The sequence below is a fragment of the Atta cephalotes genome, assembly GCF_000143395.1.
Source record: "Atta cephalotes unplaced genomic scaffold scaffold00023, whole genome shotgun sequence".
Taxonomy (NCBI): Eukaryota; Metazoa; Arthropoda; class Insecta; order Hymenoptera; family Formicidae; genus Atta; species Atta cephalotes.
Genome location: NW_012130087.1, coordinates 208,373 through 209,063, shown reverse-complemented (window position 1 = coordinate 209,063; position 691 = coordinate 208,373). Strand labels below are relative to the sequence as shown.

General features: G+C 35.5%; 1 protein-coding gene across 1 annotated transcript in view; it reads left to right on the top strand.

The window, feature by feature from the left end:
* Positions 1–691, top strand: part of LOC105619777 (golgin subfamily A member 4-like) — a 6,581-nt gene continuing 5,890 nt past the window's right edge. Inside the window, 2 exon segments of the mRNA XM_012201293.1 lie at positions 1–87; positions 184–271. Of these exon segments, the coding sequence (XP_012056683.1) occupies positions 1–87; positions 184–271 (175 nt within the window).

The window sequence follows — 691 nt, the reverse complement described above, 5'->3', positions numbered from 1 at the left end:
ATGTTCAAGAAATTCAAGGACAAGCTCGCGGAGGAGATGAAGCAGTCGCCTGCGAGGTTGCAGGCGAGTGTGCAACAACTGGCGCAGGTTAAACTCTCCCTTCTTGTTCGAATGTGATTGAACATGATTCTACGAAAATGACGATCTGCAATTGACTTCTTCTTCTGTTGTTATTTCTTACAGGCAGTGGTATCGCCGGCCTTGTCCAACAGCTCTATTCAGGAAGTGTCAGCGTCGAACGACAATTTCAGTCTGACGGAGGATGGAGATGGTAAGCATACCTTGATCGCTTTGGCGAGTTTCATCATTGGATGTACAAAATTTGAAGATTCTTGACATATGGGCTAAGTGATTAGAACGGGTCAATGGGATGCTAATGACACTTCAACTCTGGAGACATGAAGAATCTTGAAGAGATTTGTACTTGAGCATTCTGTTTCGAGAGTCAATCATGTAACTTTTTCCTTAGGGCGTAAATGTGAAAAGTGAAAATTTTTTTTTGTATGTATATGTGTGTGTGTATATATATATATATATATATATGTATATGTATATATATATATATATATATATATATATATATATATTAATTAATTAAAATTAATATATACTATAATAGTAGTTAGTAATATTATTTAGTTTGTACTAGTTACGTTACGTTCGTTCGTTTCGTTTTACGTTTAACGAAAGT